The sequence below is a fragment of the Corylus avellana genome, chromosome 10 (genome assembly GCF_965113065.1).
Source record: "Corylus avellana chromosome 10, dhCorAvel1.hap1.2, whole genome shotgun sequence".
Taxonomy (NCBI): domain Eukaryota; kingdom Viridiplantae; phylum Streptophyta; class Magnoliopsida; order Fagales; family Betulaceae; genus Corylus; species Corylus avellana.
Window position 1 is genome coordinate 22,358,642 of NC_142499.1, and position 22,942 is coordinate 22,381,583.

At 35.5% G+C, this 22,942-nt stretch overlaps 1 protein-coding gene and 1 pseudogene across 2 annotated transcripts; one reads left to right on the forward strand and one right to left on the reverse strand.

Annotated features, from left to right (window-relative positions):
• Positions 1–7,562: 7,562 nt before the first annotated feature.
• LOC132162501 (regulatory-associated protein of TOR 1-like) lies at positions 7,563–13,915 on the reverse strand (annotated as a pseudogene). Its single transcript, XR_015909324.1, has 18 exons — positions 13,813–13,915; positions 13,049–13,131; positions 12,801–12,959; positions 12,584–12,700; positions 12,306–12,454; positions 12,078–12,232; positions 11,852–11,996; positions 11,691–11,769; positions 11,419–11,520; positions 11,123–11,206; positions 10,934–11,044; positions 10,395–10,748; positions 10,059–10,254; positions 9,265–9,825; positions 8,825–9,160; positions 8,619–8,742; positions 8,229–8,347; positions 7,563–8,131 (listed from the first exon to the last, which is right to left on the reverse strand). The product of XR_015909324.1 is annotated as a regulatory-associated protein of TOR 1-like (transcript).
• Positions 13,916–16,906: 2,991 nt separating this feature from the next.
• On the forward strand, positions 16,907–20,308 carry LOC132162502 (large ribosomal subunit protein bL21m). The gene is made up of 5 exons (XM_088511303.1): positions 16,907–17,416; positions 17,490–17,570; positions 18,685–18,786; positions 19,819–19,893; positions 19,978–20,308. Exons 1-5 carry the CDS (start codon positions 16,967–16,969, stop codon positions 20,095–20,097), a joined length of 828 nt encoding a protein of 275 aa, XP_088367429.1. The 5' UTR covers positions 16,907–16,966; the 3' UTR covers positions 20,098–20,308.
• Positions 20,309–22,942: the final 2,634 nt, after the last annotated feature.

Consider the following 22,942-nt stretch of genomic DNA (forward strand, 5'->3'; position numbering starts at 1 on the left):
GAACCAGTAACTTTCGCTTCATAAAACATATTTTTTAACTAATTAAGTTACCCTTAAGTCAAATCCTAGTGACAACCTAATAAGGAATTAATATAAAATTTAGCACCCACAAATGCCTTTATAATCTACTCATACACACTCTATTTAATACAGTAATACTATTTAGTAAACTGTTATATAATTGAATGACGTGACAAGAAAAATGTCTTTTGATCAACAGTTACTATCATGTCATCTCAATTATACGACAGTTGTATATAATAAATAAAATTATACTGCACATGTAGTAATTTGTTTAGCATTGTTATAACCTCATCAATGGGAAGGTTGATAAGACAGAAGAGCCCGTGAACTTTTGTCATGACTCATGAGCTGTGAAAAGCAAGTGACAAAACTCGAGGGAGAATAGGACGCATGGATGAAGCTTTTTAAGGTATAGTTTATAGTTTTATAGGAATCTTGCACAAATCTTCAGAAAGAAGAAGGTTAATTTTCTGCCTCAAAGCCACTTGTAGAATCCATGGGCGCTGGCCGGAAGGAAGATAATCAATACGTACCCATCTGGAAGATGATGATGATGATGATGAATACATTTCTCCTCCAGTAATAATACAAGTAGAAGCCAGTGAGATATCAATGTCGTTTTGGCACTAGACAGCTCAGCATTTGTACACGCGTACACTCGAGGTGTCAACAAAAGATGCTTACATTCGAAGGAGGAATGATGTAGGAGCGACCGACTGTCTTTACAGCATGTGGAATGGTTAAGGTTTCTGCTTTAAGAGCATATGCCCTTCTAGGATCCTCTTTGCCCTAATTGCCTCCCCAAAACCACATATTTATTTTATTATTTATTATTTTAGGTAAAGCCAGTCAAATTAAAATTAAAATTAAAAGGAGTACTTTTGTAATTTGAATACCTGGAATTTAGGACTACATAAACAAAACAAAACATTGCCTGAAATGCAATTTTAGATGCAAAATTATATTATGTTTGCAGTTTTACCTGCGATAAAGCAATGCTCATTTAGCCAGGGATTTGGTTTGGGTGCCATAAAAAGGGCGGATTTTATGTGTTTCTTTAACAGTATAAATTTAATTTTAAGTTTTTTCATGAGAAAGATCAATAATTGAAATAAATTTTTTTTGAACGAATTATCTCTTCATTGATATAACAATCAAATCGGGCAAAATGTTCCGTATAATGCCAAAGATATAATTTGAAATCTTCACAACTCAAACATTATCTATGACATACACAATAGCCTCTCGGGCTATTATAAGACAATATTTATGAAAAAAAACACCGTCTCATCAGTTTCAGATTTACAGCAAATTTCGGCAAATCACGTCTCTATCCCCTGCCTCCGATACTAGTGTTTTATCAATCACCATCCCTTTCGGCCTTCGCTACCTTAACCATAGTGACAATTATTTTTTATGCTTGATAACTCCTCCGTTATCGGTCTATGGTTTACTCACAGAAAAATAACTATAGGAAAACAAAAGACTGACCGAAAACTAATTCTATTATTCTTAAGGATTCATGAAAATAAAACTTAAGAAAACGAATAAAACTTCACCTCATATATCGCTATTAAAAACAAATATAGAGAGAATGCATTCTTATTTAAAAACAACGAAAATACAATAACAAAAACTCAACACACCCTCACCCGTTCCACGGGCCATCGCCGGCCAGCCACGCACCGCTAGAAAGCACCCCCAAGGACCATTGATAGACACGCTCTAATCGATCTATGGTGCAAGCGGGAAAAGGGAGTGTGAAGGGGGAATTTAAATAAATTTGAATTGTTGAATAAACTATAACAAATGTGCTGTTTTTTTCTTTTCTTTTCTTTTCTCTTTTTTTTTTTTTTCCTTCACAGCACCAAATCCTTTAATTAATCAATTAGAGTTTCGTCTACTCTGATCTATTAAATTGACATATGTTATTAACGAACAAAGCTCGTTTGGCTACACTTTTTTGATTTTATTTGTTCGCTTTTTAGCAAAAAATAAATAAAAGCATTAATAAACAACTTAAAATACAAATTAAACACTCAAAACTATTTTCACAACCAAAAAGCAAAAAAAGTTATCATGATTCTTACATGCATTTTTAATAGAGCAGTACATGTTTTAAGTACATATGTCAATTTAATAGATTGAATCGAAATAAATTGATTGGTGGAAAACTTTATCTATGATGATGGAAAAAAAAAAAAATAATAATAATATATATATATATATTAATGTTGTCAACATCAATTCATTGATATGATCCACCCATTGTTATCCCAAATTTAATTAAGATTAAAATTCAACTTGATATATAAAACATTAAGATTAACTACTTGTTGTTCCATGTTGATAAGTTTTAAGTTATTATCTTCAATCAATATATAAGATTTCTTAATGTTCAATACAAATTATCCTAGACCCAACAATTCCTACCATGATTAAGACTCAATTTACAAAGAATATGCAAGTTGAAAAGACTAACCGAAGCATATGCCGTGACGTTGGTTCGGTGACCTCATTAGGTCTTAATCAAGAGCACATACAAAAGTTAAAGCTCAATGATCAACCACTTGATTTCAAAACTAAGCTCCAAAGCATATATACAGTATATGCTCATGCTCAGGCAGGCCGTTCACGTGCTTGTCCCCGTCTCATCTCTTGTCAGTTGTCACCTTTCGTGGCCAATGGCCATGCTTTGATGAAGTTCAAAGACAACCCAAATTCTCCTAATTTGATTACTACCTAAGCTAAACATGACAGTGATATATATATATATATATATATATATATATATATATATATATATAGCATGTTTTGCTTTGATTGGGACATGTGGATCACCGCGATTCAATCTTGAAATTGTCGTCTAAGATTACCCGTAATGCCAAAGCGGATTGAGATTTCCTATTATTGGATTGTTCAGATTTTACAGAATTTGCCTAAATGGCTGGACTCGACATCCTAGTTCACTCGGAGGAGGTGGAACCTGTAACTCCCTTTCTTAGACGACCCAAGCTTTTATAAAATCGAGTAAAAAAAACCATTTTGTGGACCATAAAGCTAAGAGAAATGCTATATACTATATTTTTATCACATACACTATGCTAACCTGACAAGACATAATAGCTCTTAGATCAAGCATTGTTAAAAAAAAATATACATATATATATTTAATGGCTACTAGACTGTACCACGTTAGCATAGTGAGATAAAAGTGCAATGTTTAACATTACTTAAAGGCTAATAATAAAAGAGTAATGCTATAAATCACATTTTAATCCTTCCATTATTCTACCATTATGGTGTGGCGGTGACAATCGGCTTTTAAATTGTGAGTAATGCTACATATCAGACAAACATCTCACAAAGCTAACGAAACAAGGTACAATAGCTTTTGGGTTGGCCATTGTTAACAACAACAAAAAATTTCTAATGACTACTAAATCTTGCTACATCAGCTTTGTACGATATTTATAAAATATTTATGTGGTATGTAATATTACTCTTATATTATTATTATTTATTTATTTATTTTAATGATGACTGATTCAAAAGTTGATAAACACTATCATGTCTACCCATAGAACAAGAATCGAGTATATAGCATCACTCCAAAAAATTAAAAATAAAATAAAAAAGATTTTTTTGAACATTGAAGGGCAACACCGTCTTTTGGGTGAACATAGTTTGGAAGCGCGAATAAAGAAAGGAGGGACACCATAGGTCACCTTCGATATTCATAGTTTATAGTACTTAATACGTGCAATTATTAATTAATACGACCATGAAAACGTGGAGCAATCTTATCAATATCTCTCCGTGTCTACAATACTCTAAACTTTTATACTAATTTTCTTGTTTGCTAGCAAAGTCATGCCCTTAAAGTCTAACAGCACAAGAAAAAGGAAAGTTTGTAAAGCGTGCAGTGTATATCTGAGCATCATACCATCTCTATTTTGGATAAAAACTTTCTATTTGACGATTTAAAGAATTTCCTTCAAATCGGGTTTGAGAAATTTTTTCAATTCGGCTTATTAAATTGCACGTTTCAAAAATGCATGAAACTCTCCGATACATGTTGAGGGAATGAGATTCTCCTTATTTAAAGTGAAATGAAGATGAATCATTTCGCAGATTTGTTTTATTGCATATAATTGTGTCTATATTGTCACGTGTTTAAAACTTTTTAAATGACATGACAAGATATTAATCATATAGCAACATATATATTATTAGATCTATGAAGTCTAATATAGATCATGAAATGAGTTGAAGCAGTTTTTTTTACAACCTACCAGCCAGCCAAATTGATGATGGGTCACCTGCAAAACAAAAAAGAGGTGATCCCTTAGAGAGTTAGAGGCTTGAAAATACTTTGTTGCTTAAGTTAGCATAGTATTTTGAAAGAAAACTGAATTGAAAAGTTTAGTGTTAGAGAGAGTGTATATGAGCGTGTTTGATTTTGGAGATGTGTTCCCCTCTTAATGAGAGACTCAATGGAAATAGTCCCTTGGATGCTTGTCACATAGCAAGCCTGGAGCCATTTGATCAACGGTGCAGTCATTTTCTATATAGTGAGTGTTATTTTGAAAGAAGCGAGTTTGTACAATTATTTTTTACACAATATGGTATAAGAGTGGATCTACTTATAATTTATATCCAAATAAAATGATTCATTTCCATTTCAAGTGAAATATAGAAGATTCTGATCCTTATTTCGGATACATTTCAATTTAATAAATTATGTTGAAGAAAAATTTTCCACCCAATTTAAAGAAAACTTTGTGTCCTTTATTCTTATCTTTATATGTGTAAGATGTTGTATGATTCCTCCACGAGGTCATTTTGCTGCATAAGCTATCATGAAATAGGGCAAGGCAGGCACTTGAACAAAGGGATGTGGGTCTACGAGAATCAAGGTAAAGTAGAAAAAGGGGTTTGGGGAATCAAGTGAGGGGGCGGGGGGGAAGTGCCCCACTCCCCACATTCATTCCAAAACCCCAATTTCAATCATAATTCAGAACCCCATAGAAGACAACCATCTCCATTTTAATATTTCTGAAGGGACAGAGGTTGACCTAGAAGTCTCAATATTCTATGAAAGAAAAAGCATTAATAATTTCACCACCTTTTCTCATCTCCTGCTTTTCTTCATTGCTTTTTGTGCACCATACACTGTAAAGAAAGACTGAAAAAGAGTAATAACACTAGCTCGTGAGAACGCATTTCCCAACCATACAAAACATGTGTCCCTACATTGTGGAATTCAAGCCTACCACCTTTTAAGGCGCGTTTGAGTGCCGGTGCCTTAATCAGAGCAAAAATAATTAGATTATGATTGATTTATATAGTCTTAACATAAATTTAATATAAAATTAAATGAATATGTCCGATTTGTATGGAGCGGCCGTTTTATATATGTCCGAAGTTTACCCGACATTAATAAATTCGTCAAAAAAAAAAAAAAAACAGAAAACAACTATTCAAAAACACTTATGAACATAATTTATTTTATTTTTCTTTTGGGTAATTGGAAGGATTCTACTTTAGTTAGTATTTCACGTGCACTCTGAGATTATTTTGAAAAGGATGTCTATGACTCATTTAGCACTATGCTAAATTGTTAATGCCATATTCCCTTTGACCTATAAAGTAAGTGACGAGGAGTCAATACCCACCACACAGACAATTCATCCAAGCTGAATCTCTTGTTTTGAAAATTCAAAGGCTCCTAACATTCACCCCCTCTTGTTTGACACTAACATTGGTTTACAACACACACATACTGCCAATCATTGAAAACTTTAGCAAGTTTGAATGGGCAGATAGATATTTCTTGTTATTAGATAAGGATTACCATCAATTTGTGGGGTCAGCACATACAATAAGTAGTCGAATAATTCAAAATTTCTTAGATAAATAAATTATAAATGAGCTTTTTAATAATGTACTGCCCTAACAATTTAAACAACAAATTGACGGAAATCTCAATCTACTAAGTAAAACATAAATTTAAGTAGTCATAAATAATTTAAACTGCTTCCCATTTATGTGAATGGAGCATGACTCACCAAATGTGACGCAATAGGTCACCAATGACGTCTTCATAGGTCCATTGGTTTGCGCGATCGTTGCTAAAAAATCAAACTATAGGTGACTCAGATTTAGCATCCCTATGCTATGATCTGGGGCATATAAACAGTGTTCCGATGACTTCGGACTTGATATATTGATTTAAAACCCATCCAGTCCAATTGTGCATGCACCCGGATGGACTACCAAATTAAATGTATCAATATTTATTTTATGTTTCTCCTTCTTCTCTATCCTTTCTTAATCATCTTCATTAACTGCTCAGAAGGAAAATAAAAAATAAAAAATTTGGTTAACTTTATAGGGGCTGGACTGATTGCCTTGCAGCTGGGCTTATCTTGGACTCATGAAATTACATATGCGGACATTTAAAATAATATACTGATAAACAAATATATATATACATGCACAGGCAAAGATGGGCCATAATGGGCCAACTCTAACTTGAAGGATCTGTTAGAATTGATCTCTAGATGTGACACCACTTCATAATATCTAAATTTGGGCCCTTAATTAAATTCAGGCTCAAATAATTATCAACCTTAGAAGAATGTCTGGCTTTGGTGGTTACTGGTTACTAGCCTTTTTTTGGTGGGTCATCCGAGGCAGACATAAAGGACAAGTTAGCATGATGGCCCATATTGTAATTCTTATGTAGTTATGTATACATTAATTAATGTTGAGCTGGCGCAATTGAAACCTTTCATTGATATAAACAAGTAAGATTGCAGGGAACCCTATGTTCAAAATTGTGTTATGCTTTTGCTAAACAAGATTTGTTTATTTAAACTTTGATACAGCAATAAGAGAAAACCTTTATGCCCAATCTGCTGTTTGTTGGGACTCAAAAAGGACTCATCATCAAGACAATCTCCCAAATTAATCCTCCATGTGATCCTAACCATGCAGAGGCTTTTGCAGATCCTCTTACCATCTCTTTGGTGGCCTCTTTGCAGCTCAAGCATTTTATTATAGAAGGAGATTCTCTTGTAGTCATCATGACTCTAAGCAGTAAGCACCCATCTATAGTTCAAGACCGGAAGATATCCAATGTTATTGCGGACTCCATCTCACTCATCCCGGCTTACTCATCTTGGGAGACTCCGAAGACACACAAAAATGTCAACTTTTGTGCTCATCATGTAGCATTTTAAGCAGCGGCCAGAGCTTATTTTCACATACTTTTTACTCCTCCCTCTTTTTTCATTTGTAATGGCAAAGATTCACTTTCCCATTATTTTCTTTTGCTTGCTTGTTGTTGGCTGTTTTATCTGGTTTTTAATGCAAGTCTTGTTAAAAAAAAAAAAAAATTGTTTATTTATTTTAAATGTATATTGTTTTTTTTTTTAAAAAAAAAAGAAACAACCTTTCGGTTTTGGAGTTGGGCTTTGTGACGAGACCCGAGATATCCAGTTTAAACCCATGGAAAACCGGGCGAATTTTGTAACTGAGCTGAACTAGTGTCTATTGCGAACAGTTGGTGCCTCCACGCTCTAAGCCACCGTACACGCGAACTCTTCTTCGCGAACACCACTCTCCCTTCCTCTCTGCACCCAACCAATCAAACCCATTGCATCTCAACTCGGCAGCTGTTTAACCGTGCGGCGCAATCACTGGTCTCACACTCGGCATTTCTCCATTTTTGGTGTCGTTTTTATTGGATAGAATTGAGTTTCATGTCTTTTTTGTTGTTGTAGATTGGGTCGCACCAGTTCAAGGTGAGCAATGGGGATTGCAATTTCACCGAGAGATTGAAGTTCTGCGAGGTGAATGACAAGGTGGGTTGCTCTTGAATTCGCATATATGTTCAAATGCAATGATATGTGTTTTGTAGTGTTGCGTTGTTGATTGGTAGGCGCAAAGATATCGTTTTTCCTGTTAGTTATGAATAGGATAATTGGGTTTTTCCTTGTATTGATGAACTTCGCTCGCCCTTGAATTGAAGAGAATGCAGTTATACGCTTTTGTTTATTCTTCAGATTATAATCTTTTCAAATTCGGATATTTCCATCAGCTGCATCATAGCCACATATCAGAAGTTAGATCAACTCAAAATTTCAGACATTACAACAAAGAATCCTCTGCAACCATCAAGAAACTAATTAAAACACAAGCATGAAGCAAGCTGTCATCAAGATCATTTACAAGGCAAACCTTACTAATTCTTTTTTCAAGAAAATCATGATTATCAAAACTGTTGAGCAAGGCAGCATCCTCATAATTCCATATCCTATTAACAAACTAAACAAAGATGGTTGATATCCCAGGAAGACACAGATTAGGATATCACAAGACAATGAATAAAGGACTCATGACATTCACCAAAAACAATAGAATAAAAACAAAAACAATTTTAAGGCCATTTGACTAACAAACAATCAAGCAGATAAAAATTCTCATTTCTATCACATGGAATTTATGAAAGATACAAAATCAACCCATTTACATTGATGCGTAAAGTGACAATCAAAAATATATTATGATAAATGAAAGCTGCTTACCTGATCCGTTCACTCTCACCTGCAGCAATAACACTAGGAGAGAAAGGTTGAAGCAGTATTGTTTTGAAACCAGTTTCGAACCTCGTATCTCAGCTAGCAATGGGATTATTAAGCTTGCTAACAGCTGACCCAGAAATAAAAATCACATTGGATCCATAAGCCTACACAGATAATAAAAGGAATTAATTAAAAGAAAAATGACCCACATGAGTGCTGGCATTTTGCTATGTGCTCCAACGCAAATTTCTCCTTCTCCTCTCTTCTAGCTAGTATTTCTTCACTATCATCTGATGCAGTAAGAAGTGGCTTGGAGAAGTAGCCACAACTCCAATTGTAGATTGTTGATTGCGGAAGTAAGCTGTGTTCTGAAGCCCCAAATGATCCCCCAGCACCAAGAAGTGGGTCAGCTAATCCTGTCTCTAGAGAATTCAACGCATGAGGCCTGAACTCTAATGAATAAACTCTTCGCATTCCCATTCCTGCTAAATAATTACGCTGAGGAGGGCTAACAGGAGGAGTTCGGAAAGTTAAAGGCAAATGACCTGGCAACAACAGCATAAGTAAATAATGATTTAAACCGTAAAAACAAGGCAAAAAAAAAAAAAAACTAAATCAAATTTTAGTAAAAGATATCTCATGAATTTACCTCCTCTCATCTCAAACCAAGAAGATGACCGAGCTAATCCAGCAAGTGGAGTTGGAGATGCTGCTGTGGGCTTGAAAGGTTTTGCCACTACTTGCTCAATCCCTATAATGGACAACACCCGTCGACCAAGATTGGCTATGCGTGGAGATGGATCCTTGGCTAATGTACACATAGCCAACACGCATTGTGAATACATTGCATTGTCCAGTGGTTTTGACCTTGAATGGTTAACAACCACATTGCTGACACCATCATTCAATATTCTAGAATCAGAATCATTAGACAAAGGAAAACCATACATAATGCCAGAAGTAGCAAGAGGGCTGCTGGTGGAGACCCTTCCATCTCTAACCACTGATGGATTGTCATTGCTAACTCTCAATAGAGAACCAATCTGGAATGAAACAATATTTAAATTACCATATCCACTACTACTACTGCTGCTGTTTATATGAGCCAAAGAAGGTAAAGAGCTAAGTAGAGAATTAGGCTGTGGTTTCCAATATGCAGCAGCAATTGACTTGAGATGCTTGTTGTGGCCAAAGGCAAAGCGAGACAGAGCTGTCAAGAAAAAAAGAAAACAAGGCTTAGTTACTTTTCAAAGTTGCTATCAACAGACTCCATTTACCAGAAATCCCCTTAAAAACCATTTTGAAGAATCCAGACTCCTCACTTTTCATCCAATCACAACAATAAGTTCGTAATTAACAAAAAAAACAAAAAAACAAAAAAATCAAGATGCTGAAGACAACCAAACTGGATTAATACAGAAAATGGATGACTAATTCACATACCCACAGCAACCTCTGCCCTAACCAGTGGGCTTCCATCTGAAACAACACTTAAAAGGCTTCTAACAATACTAATCTCAGCCTTAATCTTTTCGTGATCATCACATTCTTCATCTCCTCCAACTCCAGCACCATCACTACATGCATCACCCCCCATGTCAAGCAGGGTGCCAAGCGCAAAAACAGCACAAGCCCTAACCTGAAATTAAAAAAAAAAAAAGAAAAAAAAAAGGGATAATACAATTAAACATTACAATTTCACTGCAAAATGGAAATCACTGATCGCTTAAGAGAAAAAAAAAATATATATATAGCTCTCAAATTAGTAAGATGGTAAACCTCTGGCTGGGGCTCAGACAATAGAGGAGCATATATAGCAGGGGCATCAGCCTGCAAACCCATTATTTGGGCCTCTGAGAAATCCTCCCACAGCTTTCCCATACAGAGGCAAAGCCACTGAAGAAATAAGGGGTCAGCCTGTGCATCGCTTGGTGTTGAACCCTGAAGGTGCTTCAAGCAGACATGAATCAAACCAGCTTCGATACAAGCTTCCTGGCCCCTTCTGTGCCCATCCACAATTACAGCCAAAACAAATGCAGCCATTGCACGCTGTTCTGGATATGCTTCCATGCTATCAAGAAATCTAATGAAATATGTATGACCCCCATCCTTTACCAGATCAACCTGACAAGACTATCATCCCACGAGATAGAACAACATAATCAACATCTTGTAAATATATATTCTTTGAAAGTAATCGAAATAACATTTTAAGGCGAAAAACGCTACTCAGGTACACATAGAGTATAAAGAGCAAATTAATTTTTAATAAACAAACTAAATTAGCTGAAATAATATGAAGCAGATTAAGGTAGTACCTTATCAAATGCAAGAATTTTAGTCCATATGAAAACAAGAATTTGCCATAGTTCTGGTGTCGTCGTTTGCAACAGCTTCAGGACATATGGAAATATTCCAACAGACAAAGCCTACAAAACACATAAAGTCGTGAAGTTAATCTTGATATTAAACACCACTAACTTAGTAAAGAGAGAAGCAACAACTACCAGATCTACGGCCCAGGGTCCCATATCAAGGAATCTTCCAAGAAGAACCAGTGCCCGAAATCGATGGCCTTGACTACGCAAAACCTGCAAGAAAGTTAGTTTACAGGCTTGTTATTATAATCAAAGAATAGTATGAACACCAAAACACCGACTCAATGAAGAACAAAACTCCATTCTGCACAGAGAAAAAAGCAAGAATTGAGCAGTAAATGACTCAAAACATACCCACCAAACTAAAGAAAATAGGACTCAGCAGGGAATTTGAAAAAAAAAAAAAAAATCATGAAAGCGCACACCTGAAGGACAATAGGCAATTGCTCTGGTGGTTTCTTATGTTCAGATCCATGGTCGAGCCATACCTCAAAAGCCGTCAATTGTTCAGTGAAAAATGGACTAGGCTGAAACAAAATAAACGTGTGCTAGTTATGTAGACCAAAAGAAAAAGAGTATAATTATGGTTAACAAAAGCATCATTCTTCATAATGAAATTAGTATTTAAGCAATGTTCCTCATATCTTGCAAGCCCAGAGTAAGAAATTCAAACAAGAACAAATCCCAAGGAACACACCAGGAACTCCGCATTAGGGTCCTCAATCAGTGATGGAAGCTGCGAAAGGCAGATCTCTGCAGCCATGTCCCATGCATCCCTGCATTGTGCATAAGTGAGTGTACCAATTGAATTTTATAAACACGAAGCTGAATAAAAAGTTACAAGTATCTTCTGCGTACCACATATGATGCAGATGGGTTGGTGGCAAAATAGGGTAAGAGATGGGGGAACAATTAGCAGCACGCATAATTCGCTCCGCAAGCAAAAAATTTCGAAATAAACTGGCAACCAACAAATCTTGCCTGAACAGTTTCTGGAAAAGATCTGCAGCACAAATCCACAAGTTAAATGAAAAGCTAAAACCCATGCTATGGTGCATCAAATCTATATAGAGTGAAAAATTACCATGAGGAAGAACATTCCAGGCAATTGTGTCAGTCACAGCTGTAAAAATCCAGTTCAATTCACCGAGAAGTGTTTTCCTGTCATTCTGCCTTCCAGGAATTTTATCTATAAGCGAATAATCAAGGGAGTCACGAAGCAAGGACCGTTTGCAGAACCTAGGAGAAAAAAATGTAACAATCAATACATAGAAAAGCCTATTGTACCACCAAAAAGGGAAATAAATTTCACCATCTTAATGCCATCTTTATAGGAGTAGTGAGGCAAGAAGTAAACACATCAGCGGGAAAATCAGCACTCTGGGGAAGAGTCTCATGTGCTTCACAGGCTGCAAGCAGAATGCAATCCCTTGAGGATCCAGAAGCACCCCAATCGTTAAGCTATCAAGAAATAATCCAAAAGTCATCTTTACAGAAAGAATAATCATAACCTACATGATGGCTACTACCAATTACCCAATAAATAGATTCATGGTAAAGACATAGTTGAATATATATATATATATATACCTCATTGAAGGCATTGATAATCATCCCAGCAGCAGAGCAGTCAAAAACATATATAGATGGTGTCTTCAACCAGGAATCAAGGTCACTGATTGGCAAGGGGATATACTGCGTATAACTCTGCAACAAAAACATGAGTCAGAGAAACATGGCAAATCTAATTAATAACGACAACAGAACATCAAAAAAAAAAAAAAAATGGTAGAAAGCAGTAACAAACCCTATTAAAGAGCCAAATTTCGCCTTTAGCAGTTGGTTTTGGTACACCATGTCCATTATAATGGAACAGAACTCTCTCTGACTTGGCTGCTGTGCGACACGTATTGCAAAGTTTCTTCACTTCCTCCACAGTAGGATCAAGTTGATACTTATAGCGAGCCTGCTTAAGTTTCAATAAGTTCAATTATTAGGTTAAAATGCACAGATAAAGCAATATGTCAAACAGGTACATGCAAAAAATGTTCTTGCCTTTGGTTGCCACCTTTCGTACTGAATGCTCAAGGTTTTCCCAATTGTCTCAAGTGCTTTTTGAGGTGCCATGGAAAAAGGATCTGCAAACATGGTAGAATATATAAATTGAAGAAAGTAAAAAGGCTTCTAGCCATGAAGACTTCTGAAACAAAAAAATCAACTTGTTCTACATCATGTTTCATTTCCATGCCATAAAAAGGCTTGGTTTGTAATTCTAAAGGTAGCTAGAAGGAGTCCCAAATCATTGCATTTTTCTTCACTTTTGTGGCAATTAAATAATGCAACATGCTAAACCGCAAGAATCAGAAATGGGAAGACACGTAAATAGTATGAACAGTATAGATAAGCGCAGCACAGGATTCTTCAACAAAATTAGAATTGAAAAATACTGCTACTCAACAAGGACACTGAATCCCATTTAAACACATTTTATCATTATTATAACTTTGACAAACACAGTGACAATGAATTCCTTTTAAACAACCTCTTCAGCACATCCCATAAAAAAGGTGCAATTTTGGAAAAACATTTGCCAGTATTATAAGAAGTATTCACTAATTACATGACTAATTAACAGCAAATAGCAGGAAGTATTTGGAAGTCTATCACGTGATAGTTCAGACTGGAAAGATCGACACCATAAAATACCAACCAAATTAAATGAAAATAAAGTTGACAATACACTAACAACCAATTAATACACAAACCAAGAAAAAGAAGAAGAAGAAGAATAAGGAAATGATCAGCAGCTTAAAATGCACCTATCCAGCACTCCATTCTGGCACAAGGAGATATCTTGATTACATCAGGTGGATCCACACTAATATTTAAACATAAAACTAGAGCGACACATCCCGTCTTCATCTGTGCAGAAAATTGGGAATTAATCCAACACAGACATGCATATATATATATATATATATATAAGACAAAATTCTTAAGAGAAGAATTAGAGAAAATATATTGGCTCAATTTCTCGTATTGTTCATTGAAAAAAAAAAAGCAGTGCCAATTATAAACAAATTCTAATTTTGAACGTGGCTTTGATTTTTTTTGACATTTTCTTTTCAGCTTTTTAATTAATTACTTCCAAATATACCATCAACAGCTTCATCATATATAGATATTCAAAATCAACCCGGGCCACGTAGACATGTCATCAAAGCTAGCTAGGGTCTATTTTAATTAAAAGGTACTTAACCAAAAACTTTGTAATGATTACCAGAAAATTATAATTATTGCTAACTCCAAATCATTTATAGCAACCCGGCCTGGTGCATCAGACAAATAACTGTCATATCAACTATCAAAGCAATTTTGGAAATCCTCTATTCTGTTCAAAACTCAGTATTTCCACATTTTTAAAGATGCTATTACCAATAATGAACGTAAAACTAAAACAATCAAGTAAAAAATTAGACAGTCCAACTTCTCAACTTCCGGACCACAGATGACAGAACCAATTACCTAATTGAGTAATGCCGCTTTTATCAATCAGTTAATAGAATTAAAACCTAATCTAGCCCACATTTCGTAGCATTAGATTCCCCAGACACAGGGAATCAGCGGCGCATAGAGACTAATTAGCCTGAGAAAAGGGAGAGAAAACCAGAGAAGGAGCTCTGAAAACCCTAGAACCCCAGGGCCCTGAAGCGGATGATGGAGTACTTGGAGGCGCATATAATAACCAAAAAACGAAATATCTCGATCCAAAATTAGGCTTTTGTGAGTGAAGGAAATGAATAAGACTCTGCGTGTGCGTATGCGTATGGGCATGCGTTTGGTGTGTACATTGTGTTTGTCTTGCTTATTTTCTTTTTTCTTTTTTCTTTTTTTTTTTTGGTTTAGCTTTCTTCTATTTGTTCCTGTTTTTCTCTCTACCTTGTATATTTTTATTACACGGATTTATTTCCTATTTTTCCCAGATTTCTTCCCACAGTTATCATGAAATAGGCAAGCTAGGCAAGCATTTGAACAAAGGGAGAATCAAGGTAAAGTAGAGAAAGGGGTTTGGGGAATCAAGTTCCCCACTCTCCACATGAGAAATGCTGGAGTGCATTCTGCTGACCATCCACCCACCATCTGTGAGTAAGCATCTTGATGTTTTCAAAATAAATAAATAAATAAATAAAAATTTAAGACTCATAGATGGTGAGTGGATGGTCAGCAGAATGCACTCCAGCATTTCTCCTCTCCACATTCATTCCAAATCCCCAATTTCAAATCATAATCCAGAACCCTCTATATAGAAGACAACCATCTCCATTTTAATATTTCTGAAGGGACAGAGGTTGACCTAGAAGTCTCAATATTCTATGAAAGAAAAAGCATTAATAATTTCACAACCTTTTCTCATCTCCAGCTTTTCTTCATTCATTGCTTTTTGTGCACCATACACTGTAAAGAAAGACTGAAAAAGAGTAATAACACTAGCTCGTGAGAACGCATTTCCAAACCATACAAAACAGGTCTTCCTACATTGTGGAATTCACGTCTTCCTATATATATTGATTTAAAATCCATCCAATGGTACATGCTATCCTTTCTTCTGCCCAAATTCCATTTTTCTTGCCATTAAATCATCTTCATTAACTGCTCAGAAGGAAAAATAAAAATTAAAAAATTTCTTGGTTAACTTTATAGGGCTGGACTGATAGCATTGCTGCTGGACTTATCTTGGACTCATAAAATTTCATGTGCGGACATTTGAAATAATAAATAGGCCAATATACAAATTTAAATGCACAGGCAAAGCTGGGCCATAAGCCATAATGGGCCAACTCTAACTAGTAGGGTCTGTTAGAACTTAGAATTGGTCTCCAACATTTGACACCACTTCATAATATCTAAAATTTGGGAACATCATCCTCTTCATTTCAAAGGAAATGAAGAGTATTCATTTACTATAAAATGAGGAGTAATATTGTAAATTTCATCATTCAACTTTAATGTTAAGACAATATTATTTTTCATTTTACACTAAGGCTTTGTTTGTTTCGGCGTAAAATGATTTCCAAAAAATGTTTTTCGTGTTTGGTGTGACGTAAAATAATGGTCAACAAAAAATATTTTCCATTTGATCGAAAATTCTTCTTTAATTTTCGAAAAATGGTTTACATTTTTCAAAATCGTAAATCATTTTCCGAATTTAAACATCACATTCTCAAATCAACAAACTTAGCTAGGAAATTGCTGAGACCTCGTCGAGACCCATCCGAGACACCACTAGAACCCGGGACCATGTCAAGACTCGCCCAGAACCCTGCCTGGACCCTACCGGGACCCCGGTGATTGGGTCCTCGTCTAGTCTCAACAGGACTCGGTTAGGACATCCCCAAGAGGCCAAGATCTAGTCGGTACATTTCCATAATTTAATGTTTAATATGATTGAATGAAAAATATGATTTATAAAAATAATGTAATTTTCCGTACGCGTCAAACACCATAAAAATGTTTCCTAGAAAATCATTTTTTAGGAAATTATTTTATGCTGAAAAAATTTTATGACAAAATATTTTACATCGAAACAAACAGAAGCTAAATGGATACTCTCCATTTTAAATGAAATGGAGAGGATCCTATTCCATAAATTTGGGCCCTTAATTAAATTCAGGCTCAAATAATTATTGAACCTTAGAAGTTATAAGAGTGTTTGCCATTGGTGGTTGTTTGCCCCTTTTTTTGGTGGGTCAGGAGAGGCAGACATAAATAAAGGATAAGTTAGCATGATGATTGCAAATTGCAATAGTAAAGAGGCTCAAGTTAGCATGATGGCCCATATTGCAATTCGTTTTTTTTTTTTTTAAAGAAACGGCCTTTTGGTTTTGGAGTTGGGCTTTGTGAATAGACCCGAGATATCCGGTTTAAACCCACAGAAAACTGGGCGATTTTTGGAACTGAGCTGAACCAGTGTCTATGGCGAACAGTCGGTGCTTCCACGCTCTAAGCCGCCGCACATGGGCGCTCTTCTCCACGAACACCACTCTCCCTTCCCTCCGAACCCTACTTCCTCTCCGCACCCAACCGATCAAACCCATTGCATCCCAAACCGGCGGCGGTTTAACCACGCGATGCACCCACTGGTCTCACACTCGGCATTTCTCTTCCAACAGGGAAAACGACGACGTTTCCGAATATGACAATGATGATGACGTTTCGGAAGACGACGATGACGACGACGAGGAAATGGGCGAGAGTGGCGAGGATGAGAGCGTTGGGAATTCCTCGTCGTCGGGTTTGAAGAGAGAGTACTCGGCGGAGGAGAGAGAGGCGGAGGCCGCGGGGATCGGGTACAAGGTGGTGGGCCCGCTCGAGCGCTCCGACAGGGTTTTCAAGCCTTACGAGGCAGTTTTCGCTGTCGTTCAGGTTCGTTTTTGCCATTTTTGGTGTCGTTTTTGATTGGGTAGAATTGAGTTTCATGTTTTTTTTTTTTTTGGAGATTGGGTCGCACCAATTCAAGGTGAGCAATGGGGATTGCATTTTCACCGAGAGATTGAAGTTCTGCGAGGTGAATGACAAGGTTGGTTGCTCTTGAATTCGCATGTTCAAATGCAATGATTTGTGTTTTGTAGTGTTGCGTTGTTGATTGGTAGGCGCAAAGATGTCGTTTCTACAAGTTATGAATAGGATAATTGGGTTTTCCTTGTATTGATGAACTTTCGGAATGAGTGATTGTAGTGCTATTTGTACTCACAGCATGTGAACAGTTCGATTTGTGCGCCCTACCGTGCTTTAACAATACTAGAATGTGGCAAGGATGGATTTTTCCTTCCAATATGCTTTGACGTAAGAATAGTTGTTGCCTGAGACTATGGCTCTTTGGAGGGTTTTTTTTTTATTGGTAAGTTACACACGCATCCGGTGGGACTTGAACCTGCGAACTCACCCGCCACCTTTCTACAAGGAAGGAAATACCATTTGAGCTAAAGCTCGTTGGCTCACTGGGTATTTGGACCCGATTTCGTTTGAAGATTTGGGGGAGGAGGGAGGAACCATTATGGTTTTCTGCCCACTGGGTATTTCAATATGTGTGTCTTCTCAATGATGAGACATTGAGACTAGTGTTCTTGGGTTCTTTGATCAGCTAACTTAAAAGCAGATTTTATCTCTATAAGAAGAGTACTTCAGTCCGAGCTTCGTGCCACATTGTTTCCTGTCTTTCGCTTTGTTTGTACTCTCCCTTTTGCCATGGGAGGATATCTGCCCTTCCTTTGTACAGCTTTTCTCTTCTTCTCATCAGTGCAGTGCCAAATTGGGTGTATATCAATTCTGCGAACTACTTCATTTCCTCATTTACTTGTTGGAGCAAGTCAAAATAGCTGTAGTAGCAAGTCAGCCTATAGAAATTTATTAAGTTTATTTTCCTTTTTCATTTCTGCTCTAGCCAATTTGCCATGGAATAGCTTTTTGATGCCTTTTGTCTACCTTAACTAAGTAAATGCCATTGAAGGCATTTTTAGGGCCGATTTGGGATTGACATTGTTTAAAAATTGCTTTGATTTTAGTTGTTGTGGTCTTCTGTAGTTTGCTGGCAAAGTTATCTAGTTTACTTTTCTAACAAAAATTCGTAACCCTGTCTTTTTCTTTCAATTAACTGATTATTGTGTTGATGCGTCAATGTCTGTCTGTTGCAGTTAATTTTGAACAATGTGCTATTCCTCGGCTCGAGTACTCAGACCATTGTTGGTAGGCCCATTGTACCAGATGCAGCTGTTCATGCAGTTGTTGAAGAGCATGTGAGTGTGACACTAATCTTGCTCTCTTGTGTCTATGGCAATATTGCATTTTTTCCCAAGTGCTCTTATTATTATTTTTTTGCATCATGCTGGTTTCATGGGAGACATTTCTTGCAAAATTAATTCCAGAGGAAAGAGAGGAATTTAAAAGTGAAGAGCTACTTAATTCAGAATAGACGCAGTCATTATATTTGAGTTCTGAGAACGATTTCCATTGGGATACATGGAGCCGTTAAAAAGTCCGTCCCAGCAAGAACTTTTCATCTAAACTAACTGTAATACAAAGAGAAGGAAACAGTTTATCTGCTTCACAGATACCAACTGCTGTGTTTATATAAAGTTTTTTCTGATACCAACTTTATAACAGGGGAAATCTTGATATAAAATGTGATAATTCAAATTTTTGTTAGAGCAGGATACTAGTTAAGTTAAAGTTGCTAATTTGTAAATCCAGACTGCTTGAGTTGCCTTCTATGGTTGCCAAAATTGCTTTTGTGTAATTTAAACCTTGATTTCAAATTGCTATTTGGATTGCTGAAAATTTTTAGAAATGATAAGACAAATGAGATCATACAGGTGCTGGTTAAGATGGTTTGAATATGCTAGACAATATAAAAAGAGAAAGTAGAAAACACAACTATAATAATGTCTATGAACATGTAGCTTCTGTATACCCCAAACTAGCGATAGGTTGAGAGGTTCTTGTTGAAGGGTTTGAATATGTTCAAGAAACCTCTGAAAATAGTAAAAATACCACCTACAGGTGTTGGTGCAAGTTGAAATTTTTTATGTAGATCTCCTAATTTAACCTTGTTATATTGTTGTGCTGCTACAGAGTTCTATATAGATTACATTGATTAATTTTAGTTGTCTAGGAGGCAAATTACCCTGTGATCACTAGTTTCATAGACATTGTAGCTGTCATTTCTACTGTCTCTTTTTATATTTTTGGGCACCAAAATTATATGTCATTTTCAGGTTTCTCTTTTTCCTTGGGCATTAATACAGTTCTTATGTTTCTCTTTCTCTCAGGCATTAGATGCAAAGGTCATTATTTTTAAGAAAAAGAGAAGGAAGAATTATCGCCGAACCAAAGGACATCGGCAGGTATTTCTGAAATCGATTGTCTAAAAAATTGTATAATGCTACATCATGGTAATAATTTTCTTCCACCATGGTTCTCTTTTTCAGGAGCTGACTAAATTAAGGATAACTGATATTCAAGGAATTGAGAAACCTGAAAAGATAGTCACCGGGAAGCCTACAAAGTTTGGTGAGAAGAAGCCAGAAAAGGTTCCAGTCACTGCTTAATTGGGATATTCCATGGCTATTCATTGACAACAATTCTCCAGATAATCATTCTACCAATCCAATTTTGTACGTGTTGTACTTGTAGCCGTAGGGGACTGGTTGCATGGTTTTTGTTTTCTTTGTTTTTTTGTATTTAGTAGTTCGATTCATGAAACCTTCTGTAGAACCAATCAGTTTTGTTCACAAATAGAGATAATTCTGAGGTCTTAAAGAATTACAGATTTGCTCCTTCTAGATTCTACCTAATTCTAGGAGACTAAACTCTCTCTCTCTCAAAAAAAAAAAAAAAAAAAAGAAATCATAACACAAGCAGAATCCTCTAGGCTATGTTTGTTTCACTTGAGATCAAAGAGAGGAAAATAAATTCTTAAAAGATTTATATTTTCTGTTCGCTTGTTTAATAGGATCTTCTACACATCCTTGAAAATAAAGTTCAACAAAAACAAAAGTCAAGGAAAATATTTTCTTAATTCTTAATTTGGAAAATATTTCCCAAGCTATAAAGCTTTAATGTCCAAACTAATTGCCGTAAGAATTTCTTAGGTAATAGAATTGTGAATGGAGATTATCGAATACTTTCGTGAGATATATATATATATATATATATATATATATATATATATATATATATATATATATATTTTCATTCCTTTTATTAGTTTTTCTTGGTAAAATCAATACCACATCCAAAACATTTCAAAATATGAAATATTTTTTCCAGCAACTACCCCTTGGGAAAATAATTGCTGTAATCAAAATATTTTCCTAAAACAAACATCAACCTTAGGTGCGAGGAGAAGGCGATGGTTAAACTCGTTAAGGCGAAATATAATTTTTTTAAGGCAAAAAGAAAGTCTAACAATTTTTTTTAATAAGAAAAAATACTCCTATAAATTTGAAAAAAAGAAAAGAAAAGAAAAAAACTTAAAATTAAATAAATTAAATTAAATTAAAAGAAAAAAACTCAAGTGTGACCAACCCACACCGTTGGCCAAGTGGGGGTGACTAAACCACCCCCGCCATTTGGGGTTGGGCTAGACAATAAAAAAAAATTTAGGGGGTGGCTAAACCACCCTCAACCCCAAAGTCATGGGTTTGTTCCTCTACCCCCATTTGGCAAAGGGGTGGACTGGCCATTCCCTAGATTTTTATTTTTTTAACAGTATTTTTGTCATTAAAATGGAATTAACAACATTTTTTTTTTTTTTTGACATATCCGCACAAGAGGGAGGAGGTGGATTCGAACTAATGACCTCTGCTTCATTAGGCCAGATCCTAGCCGATTGAGCAACCTCTGGGGGCATTTTAGTAGTTTAAGCCTTTAAGGAAGACATTGCCAGAATCTAAAGTGGGAAAAATATTATCAATTAGGTGATAATTTCAGAAAAATACGTAAACTTTTCCCATAAAAAATCTACCAAAATTAATATGAAATTGTAAACTTAAATCGTGGCGCTTAAATATTTGTCTGCCCGATCAAATTTTTATTTGTTATTCATGTAACATTTAAAGATCGTACTACCAGCCTTGCCAATTATCTTGTAGAGCATGGTTATTTATGTTTTCCATCTATGTTTGTTTTTAACACCATTTGTTTCATGCAATAGTTATGAAATTTCATTCAACAACTTCTATATGTCTTCCCATTTCATGCTTTTCGTCAAGTCACGTCATTCTACCATATTTCCCATTTATATTGAAATTATTGTGCACATATAAGTTTCAATAAGCAACAAGCAGATTAAGTTGGTGGAATTCAGAGTATTCACATGTCAATTCTTTGAAAGCTGAGATCAAAAGCAAAATGTTAAAAGCATACCAGTATGTGTGCTAATCTGGGATGTTGGAGTAAATTAAGGTGGTTTGAGGAGTAAATTAAGGTGGTTTGAAGAGTGGAAGATAAACTGGCAGAGTATACAAATTGTGTTATACTTTTGACAAATATTTTTCCTTCATATCACATAAATTATTTTTTCTTCATGTTACATGTCTTTTTGGTTAAATTCCATTTTATGATAAGTTAATAGAAATTACGCTAGAAATATATATTCAACTACTTCTTCTCTTATGATGTCCTGAAATTTAACCACACGTGCTTATGTGCAAATCCTACTAGTGCTTATGTGCAAATCCTGCTAGTTGCAGTGTTCCAAGTAGGACAGACATTCTCTCAGCTTTTACTGACTGCCAAATTAAAGAGAAGAAACATGCAGAAATTAAAATTCTCAACTCTAAAAAAATAAAAATAAAAAATAAAAAAATAAAAATTGTTGTTCGCGTGGACTTTACTATTGTGATATTCCTATAATAATATGTTGCAAAAAGAACTCAACCCTTAAAGGGACTCAAATTGTCGCTCAGTATCTATTTTTCTTTCAACCCCTTTGAATTTTGATAAGGTTTTTCGTAGTATTTTCGCTCACTCTTACATATAAACCCAGGAAACAAATGATGAAAATCCAAGTTTACTTTCCAAGTTATAAATTGTTACTTAAAAGCTCATCTATAATATTTGTTTACTAAGTTATGGACTTACACAGTTATTTGCGGTTTAGCAAGTTCACCGCATTTATGATAAGAAAGTTTGCTAGGAAAAAGACGCCAAGCAAATGTTTTACATTATCACATTTGACTAGTATTTAGAATATTGTGGGAAGCTTTGGGTTTATAATTGATGATGCCATTGGAATATTTTATGATTATAGAAATCTCAGATACCATATTTCCGCTTGTATTTACTCTGCAATGTTAATTGGTGATTTCTCTTAGCCAATTATCAGTTAACTTAACTCGAGGAATTGCCAATAACCCTACATGATGGATCAAATTAATTGGTTTGATTTTG